Source organism: Malurus melanocephalus, unplaced genomic scaffold, assembly GCF_030028575.1.
Source record: "Malurus melanocephalus ecotype Western Australia unplaced genomic scaffold, MMel_1.1 scaffold_2331, whole genome shotgun sequence".
In the NCBI taxonomy this organism is placed as follows: Eukaryota; Metazoa; Chordata; class Aves; order Passeriformes; family Maluridae; genus Malurus; species Malurus melanocephalus.
Window position 1 is genome coordinate 6,466 of NW_026625563.1, and position 1,706 is coordinate 8,171.

The 1,706-nt window shown below is 40.3% G+C and overlaps 1 protein-coding gene across 1 annotated transcript in view; it reads right to left on the bottom strand.

The window, feature by feature from the left end:
• Positions 1 to 272, bottom strand: part of LOC130587724 (importin subunit alpha-7-like) — a gene marked incomplete at its 3' end in the record, with an annotated part of 6,707 nt that extends 6,435 nt beyond the window's left edge. Inside the window, exon 1 of the mRNA XM_057388701.1 lies at positions 29 to 272. Coding sequence (XP_057244684.1) covers positions 29 to 235 — 207 coding nt within the window. The remainder of the gene's footprint in view (positions 1 to 28) is intronic.
• Between the last annotated feature and the right edge of the window lie 1,434 nt (positions 273 to 1,706).

Consider the following 1,706-nt stretch of genomic DNA (forward strand, 5'->3'; position numbering starts at 1 on the left):
GACACAATCTATTCAAGGTGACAGTTACCTGTTGCTCTCGTTTCTGTTTGCGCAGTTGAATCCCTTCCTCTTCCCTCCTGCGACGCATTTCCTCGGGGTTTAGGGCTTTGTTCTTGTAGCTCTTCATTCGATAGTTTTCTGTGGGAAAAGGAGGGGTTTGTGGCTCAGAGCTCCTGGAATTCTCTGCTGCTGAAATGTTGGGTCTTTTCCGGGGAGCTCTGTGTGTGCCGGGCATGGAACGGTCAAACCAAACACATTTATTTATTCAAAATACCTTCTATTTTCAGCATGAATTCCCATTTCCCTGCTACCACCAAGGAATATGAAATCAAAAAGAATTATTTACTCAAAACACCTTCTATTTTCAGTCAGAATTCCTATTTCCTTGCTACCATCATCCAAGTACTCGGGTTTTCAACAGGAATTCGTATTTCTCTGCTACCATCATGGAATAGCCAAATCAAACCCATTTATTTACTTCAAGTGCTTGGGTTTTCAGCAGGAATTCCCATTTCCCACTACCATCATGGAAGAAATCAAAACACTTTTATTTACTCCAAGCACCTTCTATTTTCAGCAGGAATTCCTATTTCCCTGCTACCATCATCCAAGTGCTCGGGTTTTCAACAGGAATTCCTATTTCCCTGCTACCACCATGGAATAGCCAAATCAAACACATTTATTTATTCAAAATACCTTCTATTTTCAGCAGGAATTCCCACTTCCCTGCTACCACCATGGAATAGCCAAATCAAACCCATTTATTTACTCAAAACACCTTGGGTTTTCAGCAGGAATTCCCACTACCATCATGGAAGAAATCAAAACACTTTTATTTACTCCAAGCACCTTTGGTTTTCAGCAGGAATTCCCATTTCCCTGCTACCACCATGGAATGGCCAAATAAAAAAGAATTATTTACTCAAAATACCTTCTATTTTTCAGCAGGAATTTCTATTTCCCTGCTACCATCATCCAAGTGCTCGGGTTTTCAACAGAAATTCCTATTTCCCTGCTACCACCATGGAATAGCCAAATCAAACCCATTTATTTACTCAAAATATTTTCCATTTTCAGCAGGAATTCCTATTTCCCTGCTACCATTGTGGAAGAAATCAAACACTTCCATTTACTCAAAACACCTTCTATTTTCAGCAGGAATTTCTATTTCCCTGCCACCGTAACAGCCAGATCAAACCCATTTATTTACTCAAAGCACCTTTGGTTTTCAGCAGGAATTCCCATTTCCCTGCTACCATCCTGGAATGGCCAAATCAAACCCATTTATTTACTCAAAACACCTTCCATTTTCAGCAGAAATTCCCATTTCCCATTTTTCCATAACAAAAACCACCCCTGAACATTTTTTTCCCTGCTAACACCATGGAATAACCAAAACAAACACTTTTATTTACTCCAAGTACTCGTGTTTTCAGCAGAAATTCCTATTTCCTTGCTACCACCATAACAAAAACCACCCCTGAACAATTTTTTTTTCCCAGAAATGCGTTCAGGACCTGAATTATTTCTGACTAACGCAGCAATTCCAACCACATTCCTGCAGAATTTACCTCCCAGTCCCAGCTGAAGGCACCCAGGGCCAAGCTGGAATTGGAGCAGGGAAGGATTTCAATCCATGCTTTGATCAAAAATTCTCAAAATTCTCCCATTTCTGACATTTTTTCCACTTTCTCATGATGGGAAGC